This window comes from Pezoporus flaviventris, unplaced genomic scaffold (assembly GCF_033815535.1).
Source record: "Pezoporus flaviventris isolate CSIRO_AGI_PZ_B2104156 unplaced genomic scaffold, CSIRO_AGI_Pfla_v1 ptg000001l, whole genome shotgun sequence".
NCBI classification, from domain to species: Eukaryota; Metazoa; Chordata; class Aves; order Psittaciformes; family Psittacidae; genus Pezoporus; species Pezoporus flaviventris.
Window position 1 is genome coordinate 59,673,205 of NW_026892549.1, and position 27,671 is coordinate 59,700,875.

The 27,671-nt window shown below is 43.2% G+C and overlaps 1 protein-coding gene across 23 annotated transcripts in view; it reads right to left on the reverse strand.

Moving 5' to 3' along the window:
• Positions 1-27,149, reverse strand: part of LRRFIP1 (LRR binding FLII interacting protein 1) — a 107,912-nt gene extending 80,763 nt beyond the window's left edge. For all 23 annotated transcript variants that reach the window (XM_061460681.1, XM_061460671.1, XM_061460704.1 and 20 more), the window contains exon 1: positions 27,033-27,149. In XM_061460681.1, coding sequence (XP_061316665.1) covers positions 27,033-27,122 — 90 coding nt within the window. In that variant the 5' untranslated portion in view covers positions 27,123-27,149. The remainder of the gene's footprint in view (positions 1-27,032) is intronic.
• Between the last annotated feature and the right edge of the window lie 522 nt (positions 27,150-27,671).

Here is a 27,671-nt window from a genome sequence, read left to right on the forward strand (position 1 = left end):
ATTAAAATGTAGATACAAACCTCAGCAGCTGTTTAAAACAATACTCAAACTACCAGTCAGGATAAAGAAACCATAAATACTGAAGTGAAGGTTACAAGTTTCAGACTGATTTATTCTTTTAAAGCCAAGTAAAATGAAGATCATAAATTCCACATAATCCACTGAAAAATCCCCCATATATATGCTCTTGAAGAGATACAGAGGCAGTAATAGATTTCAGATGTTACTGGATAGCCAATAGCCAGAGCTGCTTGGCCAGACACTAATGAAAAGTCTGCTTCTTGGCCATGCAAGTTATATGGTATTGAGAAAGCATGCAAACAGGCAGTGTGAAGTAAATAAGATAGGAAACAAAAGGTGCTGAAAATACTGCAAACTATGCAGAGCACACAGTGGGATACGCAGAAAACATTACATAGATTAAATAGACGAGATGAATATAGAACAAGAGAGCATGAGGGAAGTAAGATACCAGAGAAAATGAAAAATCAGGAAGGGTGTGGGCAGGGGAGAGGCACAAGAGACAAGCACCAAAGTCCAGGGGACCCAAGATTTAACAGCCATATCCCACTTCCTGTACACAAGCAGCTCAACATCAGTTAAGTGATTGGTACTGAACAGCTTCCAATGCTAAGACAAACTGCTTCATTATTTGGAAATGGTGTAAGATTGCTATTAGATCATGTGAACTGCTGTTATTTCAGTAATACACTAATGGGGGACCTTCCTGTTTTGCAATAGGTCAGAACAATTTGTCTCTTCAGATTCAGTGGGAAAGTTTGGAAGAATGTCATGCCAAGAACTAGTCAGTGAAGTTGCACAGGTCTTTGCCATCCATTAGGAGCAATTCAGAATCCCACTGTGCTTCTTGTCCAAAAAAACAGACTGAGAGACTGTATGTCCCTCTGGAGAAGAACAAATACCAGCACTATTTTGATATCTTTAGACACAATAAACTTAGACATAGAGATTTAATGCCAGCAGAGCAATTGAGAAGCTAAAAGAAAGGAATTATCTTTCCTGCAGGTGTGGCATTTGTCTTTGTTGGGAGGGCTCACAGGAAGCTCTTTTTGGGAATCTAGTTTTCAGGAACAACTTGCATCACACAGCAGCTCTCTTCAGTGAAGAGCAGTAGCCCATGAAGTGCAGCTCAGAAGCACTGACTAAGGCAGAGAAAATCCAAGAAAGGTCTTAAAACTGCCAGTATAGCACTTGCAAAGTCTGGTACAGTTATGATACAGGCTTCTCTTTGCTTTACAAAAAAAGTAAATCATACTATATACTAATAGCACAGCAGGGTAAGTTCTTGGAAAGAGTAAATTACATTTAAAGAGTGAATTAGATGTTTTTCAAATTTAATACTCTTGATAGAAAAGAACATTGTAGTTTGTAGATACATGCAGCAAAGCAAGTCTTAAAGCCGGTATATCAGAGGAGTACTGCCGATTAATTATTCCATCTAAAAACACTGAGAAGTAGCTTCAAGCCTGCTTACACTGGCCTGAAACCCACAAGAGGGAGCAGCAATCAAGCAAAGCAAACACCGTGTTTCTAAAGAGACAATATTTGCCCCACACAGAGCCCATTCCTGCATTTTCAGTGGAAGCGTTTAATTACTTGACTATTCAGTCGTTGAGGATGCAGTTGAAAGTCATTAGCACTATCTAATCTGACCTTGGGATAAGAAAGGGGATAGGAGACCACAGTGGAAGGCAATATTGCTCTCTATGCCTACCGAGGATGTGGCAATTGCCCCTTAAATTATTAGCCTTACCAAATGCATTTCAACCACCTATGCAAAGAAGCTAGCCAAAAGTGGCAGGAGAGTGTGGGACTTCTCATCCCTCCTGTATTTTTTGGTACTGCCTTCCCTTCCCAGGTTTCTCCCTCTGGGATTATCCACAGTGACCTCAGGAGATGTTTCATTACATGCACCTCCCTACTCCCCTGACAAAGGGAGAAAAATAGGAATCTGAATTTAACTGAAACTATATCGGGGATCATAAAAGAATGAGGATTTTAAATTCATCTCCAATGCAGCGTAGTGGCTTGCAAGCCAGTATCACAGACAAAAAAAATCTCAAACCCAAAGCAACAAGCTCTCTGCTCCTTGGGAACAGACCTTGCACACATCAGTTGCTCAAACACACTTTTATTAAAGCTCTGACTGCCTCTCATGTTTCCCTGACTTTTTAAAGGCAGACATCTGTTACGGATACAGAATTACTCTGAGCCACAGACATACAAAACATGACTGGTTTGAGAAGCATGTCTGCCAGAGAATACAAGATTTGCTGGTCATCATTCAAGAACGTTAATGTCAAATGTTATTAATAATCACAATACAGGTCACTAAAGTTAAAACAGGCTTGTAGGTTTTATGAAGAAAAGCAATGCATAAGGAAGTTATACACCAGAATAACTTCAATTTCTTCTCTTATGAGAGAATTCATGGAGAATAACATTCAGGGAACATTCACAGCAACCTCTCCAAAGCTTCAATGATGCTCACAGACATGACACCTCACACACATGGACAGTAAAAGAGTTGAAACTAACTACAGTTTGGAAAGAAGACCTCAAGGCCTTCCATGCCGCCAGAAGCAATGATGCTTTAATAAGCAGCAAATCTCCAGGGCTCAACATCACCAATTAAGCAAGGAAGTCACACAGCCCCTTGAAACCTGAGGTGCTGCCTCGTCTCCTCCAGGTCACTGAGGATTCCTTCTGACCTTTTGCACATGCACATTAATCTATTACTTTGTCCCTGCTGATCTCCCAGTGTCCACCTGCTCTTCCCTGGCAGTTACATGAAGATATTGCACCAGTGTACCTCATACAGTGTAAATCGCTCTGGTCTACTGCATTACAAGTAGCATGCTGATAAAAATGTACATTTGCCAAGCCAATTATAGAAAGAACACAACCCAAAACCTACCCACCACAAAAACAAGTAACCAAAAAACCATCAGTTGAGACTCGAGGACATGAATGGCAAATGTATGCAGCTACTCACAGCAAACAGTGAAGCAAGTAGCGCTGCCTGACCATTTCAAATGGCTTTTCCAAAGATCCAGGGATTGCTGCTGATCAAAGCATCACCTAAATAATTGTATGAATAAATTTGTATGAATAAATTTGAATAAATTGTATGAATAAATTTGAGAGCTGCTGCCAGTAGCTAGAGACAAAGTGATTGTGGGCAGACTGATCTGTCTTCTTAAGTCTTTTACAGGCATTTTAAATCTGCAGATTCTGCATGTGTCTGATGAAGTACAACTTGTTAGAGAACGCAAGTGTGTAAATATAGCGCACAGCTTGGATACGCTCCATCTGCAAGTAACTGAGAAAGCCTACTTGCCCCTCGCAGAAGCATTTAACGCTACTTTAGGTCTAGCCAGTGCAGAGGAACAGACGTGTGAGCTATTTATATGCAGAGATAGAGGTGCCAAAAAAGGTTTTAAAAAAACCTTGAGGTCATCAAGCCTCAGTCTGTGCAGAAGATGTAGGATTCCTGCTCTACAGGCAGGCCTTCATACAGCTGCTAGCAGTGAACAAGCAGCATAAAGTAAAACGGGAGCGAAGCCCTGCTTCTCTGAAAAACACATTTAAGTCTGTGAAGACAAAAGCTGGGAGTGCTGAGTGTCTGACCAGAACATGAACACGTTCAGCTTCATACAATTGGGTTTCCTTAAGGCTTCTTTTGTTGGGGGCTTTTTAATTCATAAAAACATGTAGGGACAGGACAAGGGGAATGGCTTTAACCTGCCAGAGGGGAGATTGAGATGAGCTCTTAGGAAGAAGCTCTTCCCTGTGAGGGTGCTGAGGCGCTGGCACAGGGTGCCCAGAGAAGCTGTGGCTGCCCCGTCCCTGGCAGTGTTCAAGGCCAGGCTGGACACAGGGGCTTGGAGCAACCTGCTCTAGTGGAAGGTGTCCCTGCCCACAGCAGGGATTGGAACTGGATGAGCTTTAAGGTCCCTTTAACCCAAACCACTTTATGATTCCTCTAAATAAAACATGTGCAATGGTGTAAAAACCTCCAGCCCCACAACTCATGAGATGGTCATGTCATAGTGAGTAAGTAACATCACAAAATCATGTTACTGCTCCATTCATACAAGGGGGAAAAGGCTGCAGAGAGTTATTAGCTATACAGGGCTTTTGAAGGCCTGGCAACGTCAAAGTTATCTGGAAATAACCCGGAATGTTCACAGGACACTCCCCAGTTACCTTACTTACTACACTCATGTGAGACCTTTCCATTTTGCAGCAAAGTCCACATCACTGACAGCCTATAGTACTGAGACTAGAAAAGCCACTGGAGTATAAACTCCAGTTTATGCAGATCCAGTACAGCATTCATAGCAGGCCTGGGAAAAGCAAGGCTAAATCTCTTCAAAGGGAAGAAGCTCTGTCATAAATCCACCTATATATTCCACTAGGGATAAGCTTGATAAACTCTCACGGTTTTGACAAGAATGCCATTACAACCATTCTGCTGCAACAGACTGCTCACATGCTAAGAGTTATTTATCAGACTATCATAACGTGACATGCTACAAAGACCCTACAGCTAATATCCTGGCAAGTACCTAAACACAAGGAAACATACACAAGAACACATCACAAAGGAATCGGTATCAAAGGCACACTTAGTAGATAGAAATTAGGATGTCTGATAATATTTCAAGTGTATCAAATACCCCATGTTATTTTTTATCTGAACAGCAGGATACAAATCCATCCATGCATTATTTAAGAGACAAATAAATGCACAATGGCACCCTAAGGAAACTCTGCATAAAAAGACAGGTCCATGGAAGCAGCTCTTTAGCTTTGCAAGAAACAGCTAATGGCCTGGTTTTTGAAGAACTTAGGCAATGCCTCATTCAGAAGGAGGTCACTCCATATTAAGCACATACCAGAATTTGCTTTACAGAAGGCTAAATACTGAACACAGATATTGGGCACTGGGCAAGCAGTAGCTGGGACAGCCAGAGGCCAAAGAGCTCCTTAGCCCAACCTCTATTCCTCTCTGGCCACTTCCTCCACTACAACCTAGGAATAAAGCTCCACTACACCAAACAGTGCTTTGAGGGGTGGGAGGAAAGGGTGTCCCAGTTGTCTGACATTTCCAAACAGCAGCAGAGATGCACAGTGGTTTCAGTGGGGAACATCCACAAAACATCAATCTTAAAGCCTCAGGGCTGGATGCCTTCCTGTTGAGGACACTGCAGCTTCTCTCCAGGGCCCTGGCAGCCAGCCCAGCAGCACGCTCCGCCTGCAGAGCCTGCTTCCCTGCAGCCACCGAAGCTGGAGTCAAACACAGAACATCAGGCAGGAACTACCCTTGGACACGAGCACCAGATTCAACAAGCGCTGCATCTCCCCGTATGCACTGATGGCATTTTACTTTCCATATCAGACATAAGATCCTACTTAGCTTACTGCAGGAAGCAAAAGACATGCTTGCTTTGGAGAATCATGTCCAAGTTTGACTTGGGAGGTGCTACTTTTATATATAAGAAGAAAGCGCGACCACCCAAATGGCCACTGCAAAGGATGCCATACACACACTACAAGCATAGATGTTTACACACACTACAAGATGATATTTACAGGTCCACCTCTCCAGTGGCCATTTCTGAACCAGAAGATCTTTGCCATGATCTGCCCTCCCCTGATGGAAGATTTTCCCACTAAAACACAAGCAGGTTCATTAACTTCAAAAGCTTGATGCAAAATTGCGCTTGTTCACCAGGCTCAGGTTTAGCAGCTCTGGAGATAAACCGTCCAGATGACATGTAACAGAGCATCTCTATAGCTCTGCTGCAGTATTTACTTCTCACAAATAATTACCTATTCCTGCCACGTTATTTATAAAATATCCTTTCTACTGTGCGTGTTTTGATGGCATCCAGGGACCAACTGATATTACAACTCACCTGTCTGAATATTTACACTATGTAACATAGTGTCATTGTGATGGGCAACGCAGACCAACTATAACCCTGATACCATCACTGGGTCAATACTATCCAAGTTGTCTGGCCTATACCATCACCCACCTGAAATAAACTAGCTGATCAGGACTAAACATGATGTGTGCTCTAAATTAGATGTTTCATGCTGTTTAGCTTTTGTTCTCAAAATGGCACGTAGGTAGCAAAGCAGGGGACAGCTTTAGTTTGCTACTACTAAAATCCATTCTTCACCTTCATGCAGCCTCATGTGCCTCAAATCAAAGCAAGCCTTCTGGCAGTCACTGGAAAATCCTATACTCCGACCTCTTTACAGAAGACCATGCAGCTTTCATTCTAGCCATCTCTGCTATGAAGAAACTAAAGTGTATACAAACTCTTTACCAGCTTTCCCTCCTTGTGTAGTTTTTGTTAGTCCTGTACATTTTACATAAGTGTACTGTTGAGAGTATTGAGCATAATTCCCATATAAGAAACCGTCTCTATTCGACCTTTAACACTTTGCTATGATACTGCATCAGTTGAAAGATCAGCCATTCCTCACCTCCACCAAGGCAGATGAAGGGTATACTTTTCCTTTCATGATGTTCAGGATTGAGCTTCTGCCATGTTCTTGCATCAATTTCACTGCAGCAGAAAGAACTCTAAATAGGCCAATTATCATCAATCCCATAACGGCCCCTATCCAGAGGGCCAGCCCACAGAGGCAGCTGCAGAACCTGAATATTCACGTGGTGACAGCTTTGGCATTTACAAGAGGAATTCACACATTTCTCCTGCGCTGAATCCGTACCTCCTGCACTATTCCTCTTTTGTAGCTTGTGGGCAGGCACCGCTTGATCCAATCTCCTTAGGGCATTAACACACACTACTATAGCAGGGCAGCTGCCACCCGTCCTGTTTCGTCCTCCAGAGCAACAACAGCTCCAGTCTTAACTAGATGGATACGAGTGACAAGAGACAGATGGCAAAAGTGTTCTTACCATGTGCTTCTTTCTGTTGCACTAAGAAAAGAGCCTGACTTAGACTGCTGGTGGAAGCCAAGGGATACTTCTGTATCTCAACAGATTATAGTTACCTTGTCCTTTGTTCAGCTTTCAAATGCAGCAGCAGTGGCACAGCTGAACCAAGACTGCCCATCACTCCTTGTCCATCCACAGACTGCACCATAGGGTGGTAAGGAAATGACTTCTCTGCTCATCCCCCTTTGGTATCTCCATCAGGAATGATGAAAAAATTTAATTGGCCGTTTTTCATCACAGCCATGCTGTGAAGCTTCCCCCCGACAACAGAGCCGATCTGTGCCACAGGTATTTCTGTCATTAACTAAAGAAACAGAAGATGAGGAACAACAGGATAATTGAGTAATAAAAGGCAAATAAACCCTAGTGCTAGAAATGATTCAAGTGTTAAAAAATGGAGGCTGACTCACAAAGAGCACAGGCTGCACAACAAGTAACAACCATGTTCTCTCACTTGTGTGACAGTATCTGGAAGAGAAGGAAGAAATGAGGCTTCAAAGTCCTGTTTATTCTAAATCCTAAGGCCTGATCTAGTTGTAAGACCAGCAAGGAGAAAGCAATTTAAAGTGCTGACCTATAGTTCCAAAATTAGTTTCGTTAAATGCATTTACCACTAGTGAATGCCATTCTGGTGACACGAAAGCCAAAACAAGACTCCTCACAGTACCCATCACCCTCCATAACTAGATTTTTTCGTGTCTGGTAGGTATTGATGCTCTTCATAATTACTAGGGACTTTCTTATGGGCTCTTCTATGTCGCTACAGCATTAACAGGACTTAAGTCCCCAGCTTCATCGTCTCTCAGTGAAACAAAGCACTAGCACTGTTCTGAATCCAACACAATTGCCCATAGCCTTGACACCAACAGCTAATGTTTAAGTGTCCACACAGAGGCAGAGTTCTGCTAAATCTAAGTGGAACATTACATTCCTGATCTTAAAGAAGCATCAGAATAGATAGTATGCACACATTTTCTCATGCACAAGCTATGTACAAAAACAGTATTTTCTCCTTAAATCAGCCTTTCTTTCTTCAGCCAGTTAAGCCCTGTGTGCTACGGGGGTGTTTCTTCCTGAATACAGCTCAGTTCTTGTGCTTCCTATCTGTCAGATGTGTTCACTGAAACACTCAAACTAAGGAGCAGCAAGGGGAATACAAAGAGCAAAAAAAGCACCATGAAGTTACCTAATTTGGCATACACGTTTGGTTCAAAACCATCAGCTGTTGGAAGCTGTTGCAAGCCGTCAAACACTTCCTCTGACATACGGCACCGTAACGGTCATCTCAGTGCGTGTGCCAGCACTGCCCTGCTCCTTTACAGCAATCTGCCTAAAACCTGGGATGTTTGGGTTCACAGAATTGTTACTAATTTAAGAGGTCCTCACTGAGTGCCTAAAATTGAGTAATTCTTTTGATTTCTATCGTGGTAGTAAGAGGAGAGTTCTTTTTCCATGTGCTCAGATATTTATACAGCCTTATTTTTGGTGTGGTATGCTGGTGGAGGATTGATATTCAACCTATGGCAGAGGAAAAGGAAAATATGCTACATCATACATTCTCAGGAAGCCAACTATGGCTCTGGGTGGCATGCTTCATATATTTAGACTCGGGCAAGCAACTTTACCTGAATAAGCTGCAGCTAAAAAAAACATTTAAGTCATTTAAGTCTTATTAACAAAGCCTAATCTTAAGAAAAAGAACTTCAAGTTTTCCGTTTTAAGGAAAGTGCTTAGATTTTGGTTGGAATTTACCTTAAAATGAACCCATTCTGTGTTTCCCTTGTCACATTTATCTAAGCAAGACTTAAAGAACAGGACAGTAAGCTTCTACACCAATATGAATAAAACCAGAGAATCTAGAATGAAAAATCGCTTTCAATAGCAGGGAAATCCTGAATAGTAAGTCACTGTCATCAGGACTTTTGGAGGGGTGAAGGAACAAACAAAAATACCCAGGGATTTAACTACAAAACACATTTCAGAGATAATGAGCTGCCTCTTCCAGGAAAATACCAGCTCCTTTCTAAGCAACTGCTGCCTCACCCTTCCCTCCCCTCCAATCTCCTTCCTTTTCAGGCAAAATTCCAACAGTTTGGGAACTGCTTCTGTACTAAACAATAAGGGATCCACCTCACTTTCATATTTAACCTTCACCTGCAACCCAGCAGACTGGACATTTCACAGCATCTATACAGCACTGCAGACACACACCACCAGCTCAGCAATCTGCTTTCTAGTACGGACTAAACTATGTACAGATGGAGTTCATTAAAATAAGCAGTGTGGCAAAAAGCAAACCATTCACATGATAGCAGAGGGCTGCAGCTGTTGACCAACTTGGCCACCTCCAAATAACTCATAACTACAGCATGTAACACAACCCTTCATTAGTTGTCCACCTCCCTGCAAGGGAATGACTGCAGGAAACACTCTTACCCTTCTCGTCCAACAAGGGAAAGGGTAAGGAGAAGAGATCAGGTTTAAGATGACACAAGTGATTTATCCTTCAAGACTTCAAAAATCCAAGCAGAGACTGGAGATATTAGCACTGACCAGAGATATTAGCATTGACCAACCCTGGTATGAAAATTCTTTCATGGGGGAGCCCTTGCTTCTTTGTCTCTACAGATGGCTATGTAATACATCCACACTGCAGGAAAGGGGAAAAAAGGCATGCGAATGTTGGATTTAATATTAGAAACTGACTCCCACTCCCCACCACCGTGGACAATGAGAAGCCCTGCCAAAGATGTGGGATCTTCAAGCTCCCTCTTTTTATCAAGCACAGTCTTCACGCTCATGACAGGTAAAGCCGCTCTCAACTCACTGCCATTAGAAGTTCACTGCTGAGAAGCCAGACACCACCACAAAAAGCAGCTTTAAGGACTCAGATACACCAGGACACTATAAAGCTACAGCTTTACAGAGATGAGAAGAGTTTATGTGACATTGTGGTTTAGTCTCAAAAGTCCAACACTATTTACATGAGTACACAGACATAGCATATCTGCCATAATGAAATTGACACAATGATCAATTTTGATGCACAAGGTATGCAAACACTATTATTTCTTCTAACTAGAAGTATCAATAAAACCTTTGCGAGAAAGCTGCCTCTTTCTCTATGAGGTCTTGTTTTTAACTCGGTTCTGCTGGAGCCAATTAGTCCTCACCAACACAGCAGCTTCAGCTTTACTTCCCCAACATGTAATTTCCTTTAACTGTATTTGGAGGATATTTATAAGGCTAATTAACATTCATTAGAAGAGTCAGGTCTTTAGCAGAAATTACCAGTACAAATCAAAGCTCTGAGTCATGTTTTTGAGGTTTTTCATGGTTTGTTGGTTGGGTTTGGGTTGGGTTGGTTTGCTTGGGGTTTGTTGTTTGGTTGGTTTTTAAAGAATCAATTTGATAATCTAATCACACTGAGTTGCTCAGGGAGATGGAATTACCTCACTCAATGCACTGAAACAAGCTATAGCATCCACATCCAAGTCTGCATCTCCTCTCCTTTCCAGCAAATCCCAAAATTCACTTGGAGATAGCATATGGACTTTTGAGTAAGTGTCAGAAAGAACCGACACTACTCTGAAGCTTTTATATAAAATCATCTTACTTCCACACATATTTGGACCTCAAATGACATTGTCCACCAACTAGAAAATCCAGGTTTTAGCTGTATTCAAGTGAATTTTAACCAATTTCAAGTGGAATGTGAAACAGAACCCCTGAAAGCATCACAGACCTACAGGACACCCTGAAAGCATCAGCGACTTACAGGGAGACTGTTGCAATGGGATGCTCCCACCTTTGAGGAAGAGGAGAAATAGGAAGACTTGTACCTGCAAAGGAGGGAGGCCACAGGGAGATACCTGGTAGTGCAGAGGCTGGTTCAGTTGCAGTTATGCACAGATTTACTGTCCTGCAGGCTTCACTCTCACAAACCAAATCTGCAAAAGTACTACCAGGTTTCACCATATGATATTAGTATGCAAAATGGGGAGGCATCTCCAGAGAATCCTGCATTAACGCTTAAAAGCATCCCAACAGCAACAAACATGACAAGTCCCTCATCTTTTAGGTGTGTGTGTGTGGTTTTTTTAGCTCTCAGCTGTCATTTTCAACTCTTTTTTGACAAAGGTCTAGCTTTGGATGGCAAGTGGGTGCAACAGGATCTATAAAAGAAATTAGCTACGCTGTCTGCTTTCCTAGATGGGGAAACGACAAGCCTCACTGCAATCACAGTTCAAAGCTCTAATCAAGTTTTTCACTGTTATTCAGTCTTTTGACCATAAGTAGATGTATATGCAGAAATGTATGCCATTTCTGGCCAGGATCTGAGCTATGCTTGCCCCTCTCTGCTTGCACACACTTCACACAGAGCTTTGGTGCTCTGAGAGCAGGAGGAACAGATAAAGCTGACAGTTCTGCTCCTGAACTTCAACCAGGATGCTTTTCTAGAAGTATCATAAATACAACATCCACTGCACTAGGCAGCTTATATTCACAATAAGCAGGTCCAGTACAATTTTTGCTGAACTCAGGCTGTGGGTTATGAAGTAATTCCATCTAATGTAGTCACTTTGTAATTGATTTCAAATGCTAAAGGCCAACACTAGATTGCAACCATCATGACAAGAAAGTAGGTGAAGGACTTGCTGCATCAGGGTTAGCCTTCCAGTCAATTAATCTCATTAATAGTCCTTCAATTGTGGCTTTCTATCTTGTCAAATCCAAGCAGGAAGACACAGGTCTCCTACAGAGAAAAAGGCCTCTCTCATAATGCTTTCACTAACACCCAAGATGCTGAAACCCAAACAGCTGGTGCGGATCTCTAATCTGCTTCAGAATGGAATTGCAGATGACCTCTGCCCCCTGCCTGTGACCTGAACTGGAGAGACCGGCCCAGTTCATGTTTTGGCCTTCTTCATCCTGAATAACCAGTCAGTACGTTTCCCACACTGAGGCAAAATACAAAAAGGAAAAAACAAGCCACAACCACAACCAAAACCAACCCACCACAAACCAAACCACTTCCCTGCATTCACAAATTCACAGAAACGTTTGTGGGTCTTTTTCCCCCCTCTTTTAAGGGGTTAACTTTTTCATTTGATTCCAAGCATGAGTCAGTAGCAGGGAAGGGAAAAAGACAGAACATTAGGGCAGGAAGCTCATTCCTATGACACCCTACTTAGCTAAACCACAGGCACAGCCCAAAGCCCTGCCAGAACTAGCATTGCTTCACTCTTCAAACAGGAAACAGGCCAAGGTGAGGGAAGTGACTGCTTGGGGAGTTAAGAAACAGGGGATAAAGATGTACCATGCTGGATTTTGCTCTCACGTACCTATGCTAGTCAGGCAAAACTTAAGCACCATTTCCCCCCCATCTTTCACAGAAGGGTAACGGCTTTACTGAGACACTGGACAGGTCTACAGTATCATGCTCCCTTCCTTAATGATGGCACAGCTTCCAAGGAAGCGTTAAAATCAATACCAGCACTTTGCTTTCAAAGGTATTTTAAGATCTAAGACACCTCCTTCCTTTTCTCTCTGCTACTTTTTGCACAACCAACTTTTCCTTTCCCCACACTCAGAGTAAGTGTTGCAGCTGTAAAACATGGCATTTGACATTACCAGAAGCATAGATTTTCCCATGGTACTATGCCAGGATCGCTTCGGTTTTGGTTCGAGTCAATGTCCAAGTGAGGAATGTTCACTCCCTATTTCCATTTCAGCCATAACTCTTTCCCTGGAACTTTCAACAGTGCTATGGCAGAAATAGCCACCAAACAACAGAATAAAATAGGCGCTTGTTTTCTGCACTTCATTTAAATGTAACCAAAAATAAGACTAAAACTTTTTGATTTGATGAGCTTAGAATATTCCAAATGAAGACAACTGATGAGAGCATGAACCGCACGAAAATGAGAAAGAAGTTGCCCAGAACATTATCTTCTAAAAGCAGCAGTAACATTAAAAACCATTCAAGCCAAACAAACCCAGAGAACTTTGACATCTGACTACTGGAGCATTTGATGGTGTTATCGTGATTTTCAGTCCTGCCCTTGAACTAGCACGTTTCTAGAACAAGCACTGCTTAACAAGCTACTTCTAGGAAGCTGTAAGTCTGTTGGTTTTTTTTTGTCTTGGGTTTCATTCTTACATAGCATAATCTCACAGGATAAGCAACCAACCAGGACGAGGAGATAAATCAATACAGTGAAGCTTCATTGATGTGTTCAGACTCAGCTCTCAGTTTGAAGTGCTTCTAAGAGACATTTATGGTGAAAATGTGATGATTTTTTTTTACCAGGAAGAAATGTGTTGCAGTGAGCATTGCACTGAGCACTGCCAGCCTTGCAATGTGCCACGGGCCTCTGGCTCCAATAAAACCCGAGATAGAAACAAGGAGACTTTGAAGCCAACATCTGTATTGACTGGATTGCAGTGTGTCACACAGGAACTGGCACAGCCAGGATCCTGAATGAACTGCCTGCAAGAACCAAGGAACCTCAGTGTCTCATTAATGAAAGGACACTCGGGAGTACAAATCATGCATAAATAATTATTCCTGCTCTTCAGAGATAAGAAAACTTTGAATTAGGCAGAATTAAGAGCAGCAGTTGATGAGTAAGAGCACAGAAGCTGGCCAAGAGCCACTGCTTTAGGGAATAAAGCTATTTATTGCTGACTCCCCCCAGGCTAAGTGTTCTCATGCACCATAGAACAGGGTCTGCTTTAAAACTGTTGTGCAAGAAAAGTTATTTCAAATTAATAATGTGAAACATTCAGATGTTAAATTCTAGCAGAAGACTGTCCACAAGACCCATTATGTTATATAAAAGCCAAGCTCACCTTTGTACTTCCCAAGGTGTTTCCTGTATGAGGTCACACCTTGGGAAAAAACTTACTGCAGCACTACAGAACTGGAAATTAAATCCATTTATACAATTTTCCATTATACAAATGGAAACAAATACAAATGTGTATTTATACAAATACATAATTTTAGCAGTATTAGGATGAACATTATATCCCATTGCACCAGCCTCCCTGCAGTCCTGTTGCAGAACTGAAGCAAAAGCAAACTAAAAATAGTCCGACAATAAACAAATCACATAACTACTGTATTAGCCATTTCTATTTGGAAGGAAATAATTCAACATACGATGTTAAATATCTGGATTTGCCACACCATACTTTCCCTCTTGTCCCCAGTATACAGCAAGTAGCAAACCCAGCCAGTGTAACAACTTACTGTGTCTCAGATGGAATTCTGTCAAGCTTAGCATGTTAAAGAGAGTACTAGAAATGTGTTGTATCTGTATATAAAATCTCTGTGTGATGCACAGTACGTCCAAATAATATGTCCTGCCTGACACTGAATACAAGTTCTCCTGGGCGAGTAAAAATGAAGTCTCCTTTTGGAGTTACTTTCAAATGATCAAAGCACCCCACAGTGTTCTCAAGGAACAAGAATTCATCGAGAAGAGAAATCAAAGGGTTTCCCAGTCTTTCGAAAGACTAGTCACACCTACCACTTACACTTGATTACTTAATTCCTTTAAGTTCGTAAAAGCCTTTCTTAAACCATTGCAATCGAAGTGCTAGAAATAAAGACCCGAGCACAGAAGTACACAAGATACTTCTAGGGTTACAAGTTAACACTACACAGAGGGTTACCTGCCCATTAGCTCAGGCTGTACCATCAGACCCTGTCACAGAATCATGGCATGGTTTGGGTTGGAAGGGGCCTTAACTTTTATCCAGTTCCAACCCCTGCCACAGGCAGGGACACCTTCCACTAGAGCAGGTTGCTCCAAGCCCCTGTGTCCAACCTGGCCTTGAACACAGCCAGGGATGGGGCAGCCACAGCTTCTCTGGGCATCCTGTGTCAGCGCCTCAGCACTGTCAGATGCTGCTTTGCTCTGCACCAGCATCAGATCTGTCCCTTGAGTGGCCCTTGCTTCCTCCCCATCACATACACTTGTCCACACACACTTTTTTTTTTTTAAACATACTGAAAATGATGGATGCTGGAGAGGGACCCTTCATCAGGGGCTGTGCAATAAGAGAAGGGATGATGGGTTTAAACTAAAAAAGGAGAAGTTCAGGTTAGATATAAGGCAGAAGTTCTTCCCTGTGAGGGTGCTGAGGCACTAGCACAGGGTGCCCAGGGAAGTTGTGAATGCTCCATCCCTGGCAGTGTTTGGGGGCAGGCTGGGCAGAGCCTTGGGTGACATGGTTTAATGTGAGGTGTCCCTGCTCACGTCAGGGGGTTGGAAGTGGATAATCCTGAGGTCCTTTCAACCCAAACCATTCTAGGATTCTATGGAAGACAGAACAGATTTTTACTTGTAATCCTAAATTCAAAACTGGAGATGACCTTTAGAGCTCCTTTCCATGGCTGGAATGTTCTCATCCACAAGCAGATTTAATTAAATCTAGCTCTTCAGACTGATTAGAGATAATAAAGCAATCTGGTAATAAAGAGTTTTATTACATTTACAATATGATGTTTTCTTGGATACAGTGTAATTGTTACAACTTGTAAGGCAATGATTTTCATTACCTCAACTACACTGACTTTATGTGAAGTTTGAAAGAAGGATCTAGAGTCATTGTAAGTACTGGAAAAGATCAGAAGTCTAGTATATAAACTGTATGAAGGACCCTGCAAGAGGCATCACCAGAGAAGCACCTTATTTTACATATAAAACATATACACATGCTTACCATGTCTATGTCCACACAAACAACCTTACAAAAGCCTGATGAAATTGCCATTCTTGTTAGTACAGCTGGACGCTGCAGAGTACAGATTAACAGGTTTTACTACATCGTGCTTTAGTGGATTTTTCTGTCCTTTAAGCACAAATATCAAACTTCAAACATTCAGGAGCAGCACCCGAACCATGTCTCTTGAGGGGAGCCAAATTCTACATTCAGTTCGCAGAAAAAACACATGCAGGAAATTACAGAGAAAACATTCATACTTGTCAAGCCGTTGTAAGAGACATATGAAATACATATATCTATATATCTATATAGATATATACACACACACACACCTTTCACTCTCCTCCATATCTCACAATGACAACCAATTAAAAAAATTGTATCCACAAGACACCCTCACCTGGCCAGCAGACAGGAATTATCCTCTCGTGTTTGCTATCATTCCACAACCCATAGGAAGAGGAATTCCTGGAGAGCACCAGGACATGTCAAGACAACTTGCGCAGAGGGAGATGGTGCTGAATAACCCAAGAGCTCGGATTAAAGCTAAAAACCCAGCATCGTTTGAGAAACGACTGGACAGCTTTTGTGCGTGGGTGGGACAGGATTACTGTATCCAAACTGGGTCTGAGCTATAACGGATTGCACAGAGAATCTGTGTCCTAACCCTTACTAACAAGTGAATTCAGTTTGAAAGACGCTACCAGGCTACACACACCTTGTGCAGTCGTACAACAAAAGAGACCTTCACAGCCATATGAGTTCTTGAAATCAAAGAATACCACTCTGGCATAAGACAGAGACAGCCTTCCCCCAGTCAGGTCCTTTCTTTGCTTGTTCCTTTTTTTTCCCCTAACAGCAGTTCCCACCCAGCAGATCTAACAACTTCATCTTCACACTCAGTGTGTTTAACACTGAAATTGTGTCAATCAGTTAGTTTTGTGTCAGGAACAGCTGTATTCAAAAAATGGCAAGTGACAAGAAGTGGTGAGAGAATGGGATAAACCAGCTGCAAAAGATCAGCCCTTTAAGAATCACATTCTATTAGAGGAAATTACAATGAAAAGCCAACTCCCTTGTGATTTCCTACCAGCTCCCAAGGCGCACCAAGCAATCTTAGAAGTGTTACACATAAGGCATATATCCCTAATCACTATATGCAGAGGTCATATGCAAGATACTAGACTACTTTTTTGCATACTGTATTGATTCTATAGCAGGAAGACAGAAGGAGCAGACCTGTTATGCCAGCAGCACAGGCAGCAGACCTCAGAGCAGAAACTCCAGATAATGCAGATCTCTGTAAAAGGTTTGCTTCTGTATTAACAGGTTGAGCCCCCCTGTAAGAGCACAGCTCACTACAAACCCATTGATCTTTATTTTCCAATGCTAAATTGGTACATTGCTTAGACTGGTGGATTGGTTACACAAGTTCTGGGTTACTAGATGCCTTTCTGCTAGACTGAGAACTGTGAAGTCTGACAGTATGTATTTATTCCATCAGTGATACAAAAGCATTTCACCAGCACATGGAGGAACTTCCTTAACTTGCTCTAGTTCACTAAATAATGATATTTTTTTCCCCTGGGTAATTAGACAAGAATGTACAAATATTACAAAGAACACTGTGTAACCCTCTATAAATACAACCCTGACATTCTCTAGATAGACCAACATTATCCCTTGTATCCACACACAAGCATACTATTTCCCAGAGCCCCTAGATTCCTGCAGAGTTCATGTAAAGGTTAGGTCGCATTACTGTTTCAATGTACTCATTTCACATGGAGGCAGATTTACATTTCATACTTAACAGACAATGAAATAGCTCAAAATGGTGACCTTTGGGTGTCACGAAAAGAACGTCCCAAAAGCCCACTTCAATTCTCAACAGATGTTGATGCACCATATTTGTCATCATAAATCCTCTTAGAGTTCAGCAACACATTCAGCAAAGGAAGAAAATCAAGACCAGCACAGACACACTTCACGTGTGAGAAGGGGCATCTTAAAGAAAACAGCTCCTGGGCAACGCTCCATTGCACAGCAAAGCAACAGGGGTGCAGATCATTAGAGTTTAAATTTCTTGTCCAAAACCATGCCAGTGTAAGACGGAACACAAAGTTACGTCATCTGCTCTCCTGGCAACTCAACTGAGTCAACTTCCAGGTTGCAAATCAGGGAGAAACAAGAAGCAATTATAAAGATTAAAAAACAAAACCCAGTAGGCTGCTACCTTCAATAATCAGCAAAAGCAAATAGGTTTTATCATTTCCAGGTGAAGGCTGTAGTACACTGGCACCAGTATAAACAGCCATACCCAAAATACCTGAACCTAGAGCATTATGTGTTTTACGAAGCTACAAGAGCCCAATAGGAGCCCGGAGCCCAAGGATTTTTCTGCATGTGAAACACACCAAGAGCCTTTCATTGCTCTCATGTCATCCTAGTATGTTAGCTGATAAACACTCCATAATCAGAAGACCCAATTAGGGATGTCTGAAATCCATCTGCCATGAGGGAACAAGTTTAAAAGCCTGCCCCAGCTTTTAGCATGCCAGATTCTCCTGTATTTAGTTTCTGTCTACTGGAAGAGGCTGGTAAAAGAAAACAAGAGAGACAGACTCAGCTTAATGTGCTTTTCAAACACAGGATTAGAGAAAGGATATATTGGGATGCAGGAAGTACTCAGAAGAGAAAGGCAAAGGAAAAAAATACTCAACTGAAACCAGCAACTGATGAAAGGAAAGGTCACAAGATATGCAAGAAAAGAGACCAAGAGGAAAGAAACATTATTCCTTTACATTCTCTGTCTGTGAAGAGATCTGCATTCAAGGCATCTGTGGGATTTTGATAACGGTCTGCAAAGAGTCACCAGTGGGACCACTCAGGACAGAGGCACCATCATTTAATTTGCAAGCAATATGAAAACAGAAGGCACTGACTAACCAGCTGAACCAGTAAAAACACAAACTGCTTTGTGTAACGTGCTTCCAGTAAGCTTTTCCATTCCAGGGAAGATTAAATCAGTGTGACATTAATTACACTTAAAAACTCCAAAGTAGGAAAAACCCAACTCCGAGAGCCTATTTTTGAGGAAGCCAGAAGCAGTTCAATTGTTTCTTCAACAGAAGTTTGAATACAAATTGAATAACCCACTCTCATTCACATAGACCTCCTAACAGCTCAAAGGAAAGAAAATTGTTGCTCTGAAACTTAAGTAGGATTTTTGTATTTCTTCACACGCCAATGATAACAAGCAGTGTCCTACTTAATTACAAGGTATTAAAACCAGGAACCCAGCAGTGGTGATGCACCTGGCAATTCGGGTTTACCAAAGGCTTTGATTACTTGCACAACATACAATACAAAACTAAAATCTCAGTATTTTCTCAAAGAGCAAAGGGGCCCACAAAGCATTGAGAAACTAGAAGGCACTCAGTGATTTTCCAAGTATAGCATCAGGATTAAGTTGCATCACACAAGAAACTCTCATCCTGCACACAAAAGCAACATCCAGGAAGAGGAGAGCTGTGAAGAAGAGTGGCGATGAACTAGAGGCTTCCCCAGCACATCCGAGACTGGAACACAGCTTGGATTTGGCACTCTAAGATCACTTTCCCTGTTTGCTGTCTCCAGCTCAACTCTTAAATGCTGCAGTAGTATTTAGGAGGATAAAACCACAGCCCATGCCAACCTGCCGGCTCATAGGCGGCAGGAACACAGAAAGGCAAAGCAGACACGACTGAACAGGTCCACCTCTTTTCAGATCCTACCCAGTATATTTTACTGAAGGTATACTCACAAAGCAATCGACTTTCCAGTTCCAGGTCAGAAACTTTTAATGAGCAATTAGCTCAGACACTCATTTTTGTTGGCACTGAACAGTATTGAAAGTCCCTAAATTAACAAAAATTATTTCAACCTATTCAACAGAGCTTCCAAATCAGAGGTAGTCACTCAAATCTTTAGATCAGAGTTGTGCCTTTTAGAAATAATTACAGTCAATACCCATAACACCCATCCTTTCTTAACCCAGAAATCACTGGTTTTGTCAAAATCTGCAAACTTTTATGTCTGATAATAAAACCAAACATTTCACAAAGGATTTGAAGACAACCTCACCCCCCACACCCCTTTTCAGAATTCCATGCCCTTAAGTAGCACACACTGTACCAGAAATTCACTTCCAGGAAAACACAAAACATCATGGGGATGAAGGACAGGATCACAGGCTAGATGCTGAAGCACGAGTCACATCCATCTTGGGAGATGCTGCTTCACTTAACCAAGATAAACGCCCTTCTGCCTGGATTTTGTTTAGGCATACATCCATGTCCCAGAACAAATAACCCTCAGTTTTGCAAACTGTGTTAGTCAGAGTTAGCTTGTGTCTTCCCCTCTCTCAACACCCAAAGCTCTTTGCTGGTTAGGCCATAAAACTGCTCCGGGCTCTGCTCATCAGGAAGTACCTACCAAGCCTTGCCCTTCACACTTCATGTTGCTTAGTTAATTTTGTTTGAAGGCAGAATTAGAAACCCATCCAAATACACACAGGAAGTGTCTTTGAAGCTGAGGTCTAACCAGCAACCTTTCTAGATAAGGACAGTTGTCAGACTAGTGCAGTGGTCAAAGTTATGGCACATTCCCACCGGTGTGAAAGTATTACTTGCACGCTTTTCCCCAGCCTCTGAATACACAACTTCTATATCCTCTGTGGCCTCCCAACAGCAGTAGTTTTTAAACAGCCTGACCAGAAGATCTACATTTTCATAACAGAAAATTCTGTCATATGGTCATTCACCTCCCTGAAGTCATTTACACACTGTGAGCACTGCACAGCAACTAGATCAGCTCCCCCTAGACAATTAAACCCCTCAAATTCCTACCAGCAAAGTATAACCTTATTTAGTATTTATTATGCTACATCAAGCCTTAATTTCAATAGTTAAAGCATCTACAACCAGGCCTTTGAGTGCTGCCTTGTAGCAACACTGGTGGTTCTTCATCCTCACCATATCTAAGTACCTGCAAATAAGCTCCAGAGCACCAGATTACTCAATATAAGAGATTACTCTCTGCAGTGCCTAGTTGCACAGAGCAGCTCTCCACCAGCAGTGATTTACCTTACAGCAGCTTACTTTTAAGAGTTTAAAATTAAAAAACAAAACCAAAATTACAGGAAAGATGTCAGGCTGGAACCCAGCAATCGCATTAAAATGACTTGTGTTCATCTCAGCTACTCATGGTATGAAAAACACATTCACCAGGAAGTGGCCAGCTCTGACTTGCAGGACTGAAGACGAAGCCTACCCATGTCAATGCCTTTTAAATATAGTTTTGCCCCCTCCCTGTCTGCCTGGCCTGCTTTCCAAAAGAGCCTGCAACCTTCCATTCCAACATTCCAGTCAAAGGAGCCATCCCACCATGTTTCTGTGATGCCAATGATATCACATCCCTGTAGCCATGCACACATATCTGATGCCTCTTGTTTATTCCCCATCTGAGCCGAGCTCCGAATGAAGCCAGCTCATTGGCTAGAGCAGCTGAAATAGCTCTGCATCGCTCCGAGCATTTATTATAGGTGCTGGCATCTGACTGGGAGTGTTGGGATGGATCGGTGCCCCCCTTCCCCAACACATCTTGACCAGCCTGGCAAGTCTCCTACCAAAGCAGATGTCTGCTCATAAGCAGCCCTTAAGCACTTTCCTCATCTTTACTGTGTGACGAAAGTCCAAAATCAGGTATTTTTCTACTACATGCAAGGCTATCTTCTCTAGTAAATCCAGGCTGATGAGCAAGAGCACCAGACAACACAAGAAGCACAGAAAGCTCCGTGATGGAATGACTATGCGCCTTCCCTTCTCAGAAGCATCTCTAGTATTTAAAAACAAAAAGCAAACCACTACCAAAGCCACCTTACAACTGTCTGAAGGACAATACGGTTTACTGCAGCTCCCCTTCTCTGGTCACCACCACCCTCCCTCCCAGCCATTCCAACAGGCAACTTCTCCCCCAAAAAGTATCTCGATGCAAATGAGACAACAGCTGATATTTCAGAGCTGCTATTTTAAGGTTTGCCTCCAAGTGCTTAGGTCTAGCTCGTCAGATTTGCTGCTCCTGGCAGCCTGCTGACTTGACAAGAGGAACAAATACCTTGTTTCATAAGCCTGAAGTGCTGGGTGGATTATGCTCCTTACAACCAAGGATGAAAAAACCCAAACAGTGCTGAAAGCCTTGCAAGTACGCTGGAGCTCCAACTTTATTCAGCGAGAGGCCTGGAAAAACATCCTTCTAGATGAGGTAATGATTAGTATTACATCCTGCAGGCAAGCTCAGCATTTGGGCTTGCAGAGAAAAAGGCTGGGCTTCCCATGTTGTTAATCCTAACAGTAGTCTCTTGCTTGACTGAAATAGGAATCACAGCTCCTTAAACAGCTGCTTCCTCAGACAGCCAGAGAACAGCTGAAGAGGACTCGGGCCAGGACATAAAACCAGGCAAGTAATTATGTGAAGTTGCAATAGGCATATTGTGAGGCAGAGTGTGCACTGGGGATGGGCTACAATCACCAGTCAAATACACTGAGGTGGGTCTTAAGATTTTTGTCTCGCTTCTTAAACCATCCAAAGCTGCTCCTTCACACATTCCCCTTGAGAAGGATTGTAAATGATGCCAATGCCATTTGTTGGATACACAGATGTAAAACATCAAGGAAAAGGAATGTTTAATGAAGAAGAGCACATCTGCTGCATCATCTCAATTTTGGAACAATTCACCATGCCCTGCTGGCAAGCATTGCCTACAAAGTCCTCCTTCCTTCCTATATTTAGGTCAACCAGGCTGAGTCAAGCCCTCCATGAGCATCCCTTGCTTTCACAGTGTTCTATTTTAGAAGAGAGAATTACAACCAGGCATCCTTCTTCAGATAATTTCTTCTCTTGGGCTGATACATTTATAACACTCAAAGGTAAGAAGTAACAAAATGAAAAAAAAAAAAAAGTCAAATGCAAGCAATTGCCCCTACATAAACCAGACTGTTTCCAAGGGCTTCTCTTGGAACATTTACCTGACTTGCAAAAGGCTTCATGCATCTCTAATGCCAAATGCTGCTCAAAAAAGTTTTCCCACTATACTAACAAGGCACAGAGATCTTCACACAACATTGCCTATTACAGCCTTAGGGAATACGCTGCTGTAACCACTCTGGTTTGCGTAACAGTTCAATGAAAGTTTGCATGGCCTGCACTCCCACATATAAATATCTATTCTGCTTGATTTAGCTTTGACTTTTAGCAAACTGTTTGCATCTTGGTTTACACAAGTCACCCAAATTGTTGTACAAACCAGAGAATTCTCCCACAAACTATCCACTCAATTCAAAAGCCAGGCCTTTAGATTCCACGTATGAAGATCACAGCACCTCTTCACCAGTTCTGAAAGTCCACTTTAGACTTCTGAAGATACTTCATGCCTCCTTACCATACCCAGTAAAGCTGGCTGGCTTCACCTACATTTTGAGCCATTTCTCATCACCTGCACTTTCTGCTCCCTCACAGTAGTGTAACATCCCAATTTTTCTATCCCTAAGAATGCAAGTCAATGCACAAACTGAAAGCTTCAGTGAAACAATCAATCCACAAACTGATCCTGCCAGCTATTTAAAAAGATAGTAATTATGTAAGTATGTAGAGGACAGTTCTTGAAACTTTGACGTACAGCATACAAAGAGTGAAGAAGCAACCTTCATAACTTTATTTTACTGTCACAGAAAGTAATGGTATGTTGCTGGGAGTTACTAACTTCAAATTACTTACTAGCTAAAAAGAGTTCCGGATGAAAAAGAGAAGATTTCTAGCACAGACATGGCACAAAGCAGGAATTTTTTTCTGAGCTGTGTGACAGGTCTTTGCAAAACTTGACCAAAACAAGGTGTAAATGACTTAAAGCTCATCCAGTTCCAACCCCCTGCCACAGGCAGGGACACTTTCCACTAGAGCAGGTTGCTCCAAGCCCCTGTGTCCAACCTGGCCTTGAACACTGCCAGGGATGGGGCAGCCACAGCTTCTCTGGGCACCCTGTGCCAGCGCCTCAGCACCCTCAGAGGGAAGAATTTCTCCTGCCCTCACAGCATCTCCATGGCCTCCTCTGGACTCACTCGAGCAGTAACACTTAACTATTACTGTAGGGAGCAAAGAGCATAGTGGAATTTGGGGGAGAGGGAGAGAAACACTCTGTTTTAACCAACATCTCAAGGTACCATAACAAAACTATCTAACCCAAGCAGGAAGCCAGTCCCTGTAAGGTTCAGCAGCACAGGACTCTGCCTTCCTGAACCACACATACACCAGCCTAAGAGGACAAGATGACTGTACACATATGCAATTACTGCAGGCTGTGCTGGCACAGAGTTCTAGAAGTATCAAACTGCTAGATTTTGCTAACACTTCTGGCATGTATTCACAGAGAGAATAAAATAGCCCAAAAGTTTCCACTGACCTAAACACAGAATAACCTACTGGTGTCAACACGAGTCTGAAAGCAGAGAAGCCAATCATTGATCAGTGTCACTCTCATCTGCAAGAGGTGACACTCAAAAAAACAAACTTCACCAACGTACATACATTGCAAATTAGGTGTGCACACAGCAAATCCTGAGAGGAATCATCTGTGCCCACTACAAACATGACATTCCAAGTCTGTATGTTAACTATATTGACTTATTTGTCATCAATTTAATTACCATGCGAGTCAGAAACTCCCCAGCCAGATTTAGTGATCTGGTACTGACCTGATGGGCAAGGTGATTTACAGTAACTATACTTTCTGCTCTAAACATGTCTAGACAAGATGGTAAACTACTTGCAGCTGATCTAGTTCAGAAATTGCCTCAAACATTAAAAGTTACTACTACTGATCAACACCACTAACACTGCTACTAAACCCCAACACTAGAATAAGCTTCACTTTCACCATTTCCTTCCACTTGCTTAGTTACTTCCTCTCAAGACTCCTGCATCCCGTGGGAGTAAGGGCTGCCTTCTTCACTGCATAAGGCTCTCTGCTGGTCTATGCAAGACTGCACATACAGAGCCAGACATCCTGGTTACAGAACCACACAGTACAGCAAGAACTGCTGATTTTGAGGGATAGTCTGAAAGTTACAAAATAACACTCTAAGTGTCAAAGCAGCACAATCCCTTGGAGGAAAAGCAAAAGGACAGAAGATGAACGCATTTCAGCTTACTCCCAGAGATGCCAAGGTAAAAGTACTTCTCTGAATAAGGGCTCAGATGCTCTTTTAGGCTCCCATCTGAACACAGCAAAATGAGATTCTGGAATCTGCTAACAACTTGCAAGAATCTGCGGCTTTGGATAACAAAGGAAGACCAAAGAAAAGAGTGAAAACCTACACACAAACACAACATGTCTTTGGTTCAGCTTTGCCTAAACACCTGCAAGAGACAAAATGTCAGTAATCACTGTACCCTTCTTGCCATGAAGACTCCCAGCACCCTTGCTAGGAGGAGACAAAAGGCTTGCTTTAAGAGTCCTAAAAGATCATGGGGAAGGATTCATCTTGAACCTTTGGTGTGGAGAATGGGCATTTAAACAACAAAACTATTATGAGTGCTTAAAACCCAAGACAGAGTAATAGAGAGAGTTAAAACAATATGGGAAAATGCTGAACCTTGAACTTAGCAGTTCAGAGTTTTAGCACTCGAGGGAAAAGATAAAAGACATGACTGTGTTGGGATTTTGACCAAATGGAGTTGTTCTTTAAACAGTCCCCAGAAGAAAAAAAATTAAAAAATAAAAAAAAAAAAAATCACACCCACCCACAAAAACAAAAAAACCACAAACCGAATCGACACAATATTTGGAGCCTGGAACCACTGCTCAATACAGTGAAAAGCAGTATAACAGCTAAAGAAAGGTGAAAGTGGGAGAGAAATGTGATACAGAGAAGGATAATTTAGGCATCATTACAGATTGATGCTTTCTTTGATCAAATGGCAGCACAGCCAGGACACAGGTGTGGAATTTAAACCCACATCCCAAAGCAATTCCTAGGGTGTTATCATGACTCAAACTCCAACAGACAGCACAATCACTTTATACTTGCTATCTTACATCCAGGACACAAGACATTCTTGTCCTCCTACCTCACCCTCCATCCCTGCCACAGCAGTCTGGCTTGTGGAAACACTATCCCAATCACTCATATTAGCCTACTGTGTGTATTGCAAAGAAGCTACAAACCACTTCAAAATGGTACACAAGAATAGTAAAGGCTTCCCATCTCAGGGCTGCCACTGCTGATGCATATGAGGTGCAGGGTGTTACAGCTAACTCAATCTAACAGCCAGTTGACACTAAAAATAAGCTGCACGTTCGCATCATTTGATCCTGCTGCAAACGTGATTCAGGAAAGGAAACCAAGACTCAAATCTCTTCTAGAAGAGCAATTAATCTTGTAACCCATGTGGGGGTCAGACCAACGCAAGGCAGGGATGACACACACATAACCCATGCTAGGGGAAGACGATGGCCACCTCCAGCAGCAGCCAACATCGGCTGCTTATCCTGATCTAAGGTTGGGATTGCCCATCTGCCCCATCAGAAGACTAGGAACAAGGATGCAGAACGACCTGTGTCACATTCAGTAAACATAAAAACCAAATTCATGTCACCCCGTTTGCCACTGAACCGGTGCAACGGTACCCAAGAGTAAGGAGGTATAAAGGAAACAGGTATCAGCTGGTTTTAAGTGTTTAAAGTCAAATCAAGCACAACGCAGTGTCTACTGAGCAGCAAGCCGAAGTCATTAAATACAGACAATAAGCCAGTTTCCAAGTTCGACTGCACACTTGCACATGCATCTCAGCATCATCTCGCAATCTCCTGCTTTCCGTTCTCTCGTGTATCTGCATCCATAGAAACCGGCGTGGCCTATTTCCCGGTTCCCACTCACTAACACCCACCCCGCCGGCAGCATACAATTCATTTCCCCGCACAGAGAGGCTGGCGCAGGGCTTTCCGACCGCGCTGCCGCGGTACCCTCCCGGATGAACACTTCAAGCACCTCAGACGCGAGCAGCGCCCGGGGATGACAGAAGAGGCCGGCACCCCCGAGGCGAACGCGAGTTCCATGCTGCGGTTCATGGAGCTGCCCTTGAACCGCCGTTAGCGCCCGCTGCCCGGGGGCGCCTGCGCGGCTGCTGGGGGACCCCACGGGAGGGACGAAGAGGGAGAAAGGAGGACGTGGGGCGGCGGCATCCCGCTCCTCACCTCGCGGGCGATCTGGTTGAGCGCATCGTCCTCCGCCGTCAGGCGCTCCCGGTTCGGCAGCCGCTTCCGCCCGGCTCCCTGCGTCCCCATAGCCGCTCCGCGCCCCGCCGCTGCCTCCACCGCTTCAGCCGCCCGCCGGCTCCGCAAACAGACCGGCCGCCGCCGCCCCCCGATAAGCGCATGCGCCGCCACCGCCCCCCGCCCTGAGGGGCCGGGCCGGGCCGGGAGCGGCCGCATGTCCCTAGCCCGCCTCCCCTGTAGCGGGATGCGGCAGCGGGACCGCCAGCGCCCCTCGCATCGCGGCCTCCGCAGCGGCTCCCTCGGCCCTGGGCAGCGCCGCTGGACCCCGGTACCCTGGCCCGGCTCCGTCCCGGTGACTGCCCTCCGGGGCTGCTCGTCCGTCTGCTCCCGTTACGTGAACGTGATTCATTCTGGTGTCAAATAAATCAATGCTTAACGAATTCACATGGGCAAGGAGCGTGTATGCTCTGGAATCCCTGTCACAGCCCTCGTACCTCAATGTTCACAGTAATTCCTTACATGCGAGCTGTAAGTCTCTCAAGCTCAGGGTATTAATTACGTTACACGGATGTGTGGCAGAAAAAAAAGGCCTGCCAAACCCACCCAGCCCTCGCTGAC